This window comes from Penaeus monodon, chromosome 20 (genome assembly GCF_015228065.2).
Source record: "Penaeus monodon isolate SGIC_2016 chromosome 20, NSTDA_Pmon_1, whole genome shotgun sequence".
NCBI lineage: Eukaryota > Metazoa > Arthropoda > Malacostraca > Decapoda > Penaeidae > Penaeus > Penaeus monodon.
Window position 1 is genome coordinate 11,557,178 of NC_051405.1, and position 1,151 is coordinate 11,558,328.

The window sequence follows — 1,151 nt, forward strand, 5'->3', positions numbered from 1 at the left end:
GCGTGTGTTGCCTGAAGGAATATCAGCATCAATAACATTAAAAAATAAACATAGATAAATATAATGAAAAGTTAAAGCATATGATATCACTGGAAGGACTATGACTTATTAAGGGTTGAAATCAGTATAAAGAATATGAACCAGGTATAAAATTCAATTCGTATGTGCAGCCCACCGTGTATCCTAAAGGGCAGTTGCATTCGCCTGTCACTCTGTTGCATTTCCCCCCATTCTGGCACTGGCACTTCTGAAGGCAGCTCTGTCCCCACTGGCCCTCAGAACACTCTGATTCACATATAAGTAATATAAATCATTATGTACCGTTATGTAAATAAAGAAAAACAACAACATCATTTTTAAAACATTAAAAATAGTTAGAAATATTTTGCCCACATTTGGATAACAAATATTCAGGTCCATATTACAGCAGATACAGTAAAAGACATAACAGCTGGACTCACGGTGAAGACAAGAAGGCCCGTAAGTGCCAGCTGGACACAAGCAAGTGCCGGAGACAGGGTCGCATGGCAGCATTCCGCAAGTGCACACTTTCATGCAACCCGGGCCGTAGTGTCCAGCGTCGCAACCTTGACGTAAAAGGGTGGGGGTAAAATTGCAAATGTTGAATCAGATTTTTTTGAGTAGGAATGAGTGAATTAATAGTATTATTTACTAAGACATATATGTGGCAAAATCAGTAAAAAGATTAACTGGTACTTCGATGAAATATGCTCGATAAATAGTTGAAATTAGGCATCTAAGGATAATAAAGAAAAAAAACTCCTACCCCACAACATCCTCTTAAATCAACCTTTCCTTTATCATCGCTTAACAGATAACCGATAAGAACAAATAGATAAATAAAAAGCAATCCACTTACTCGTATTGCAACCTGGTCCCCGGAAGCCAGGCGGGCAGTCGACGACGCAGGCACCGGTGTCGGGTCGGCACGTGACACCGTCGGCACACTGGCACTCGTGGTTGCATCCTGCGCCCCAACGCCCGGCCGGGCACTCCTCGGAGCAGTCGGCGCCCACGAAGCCGGGCTGGCACTCACACACACCGCTCTGGGGGGGGGGGAGAAAATAAATGGATAATACATGTAGATGTAAAAAAAAAGATTAATAAGTAAAATATTAGTGCCAGATTAC

General features: G+C 42.4%; 1 protein-coding gene across 1 annotated transcript in view; it reads right to left on the reverse strand.

The window, feature by feature from the left end:
• Positions 1-1,151, reverse strand: part of LOC119585618 (multiple epidermal growth factor-like domains protein 6) — a gene marked incomplete in the record, with an annotated part of 108,922 nt that overhangs the window by 6,873 nt on the left and 100,898 nt on the right. Inside the window, 3 exon segments of the mRNA XM_037934286.1 lie at positions 176-285; positions 462-587; positions 881-1,067. Of these exon segments, the coding sequence (XP_037790214.1) occupies positions 176-285; positions 462-587; positions 881-1,067 (423 nt within the window).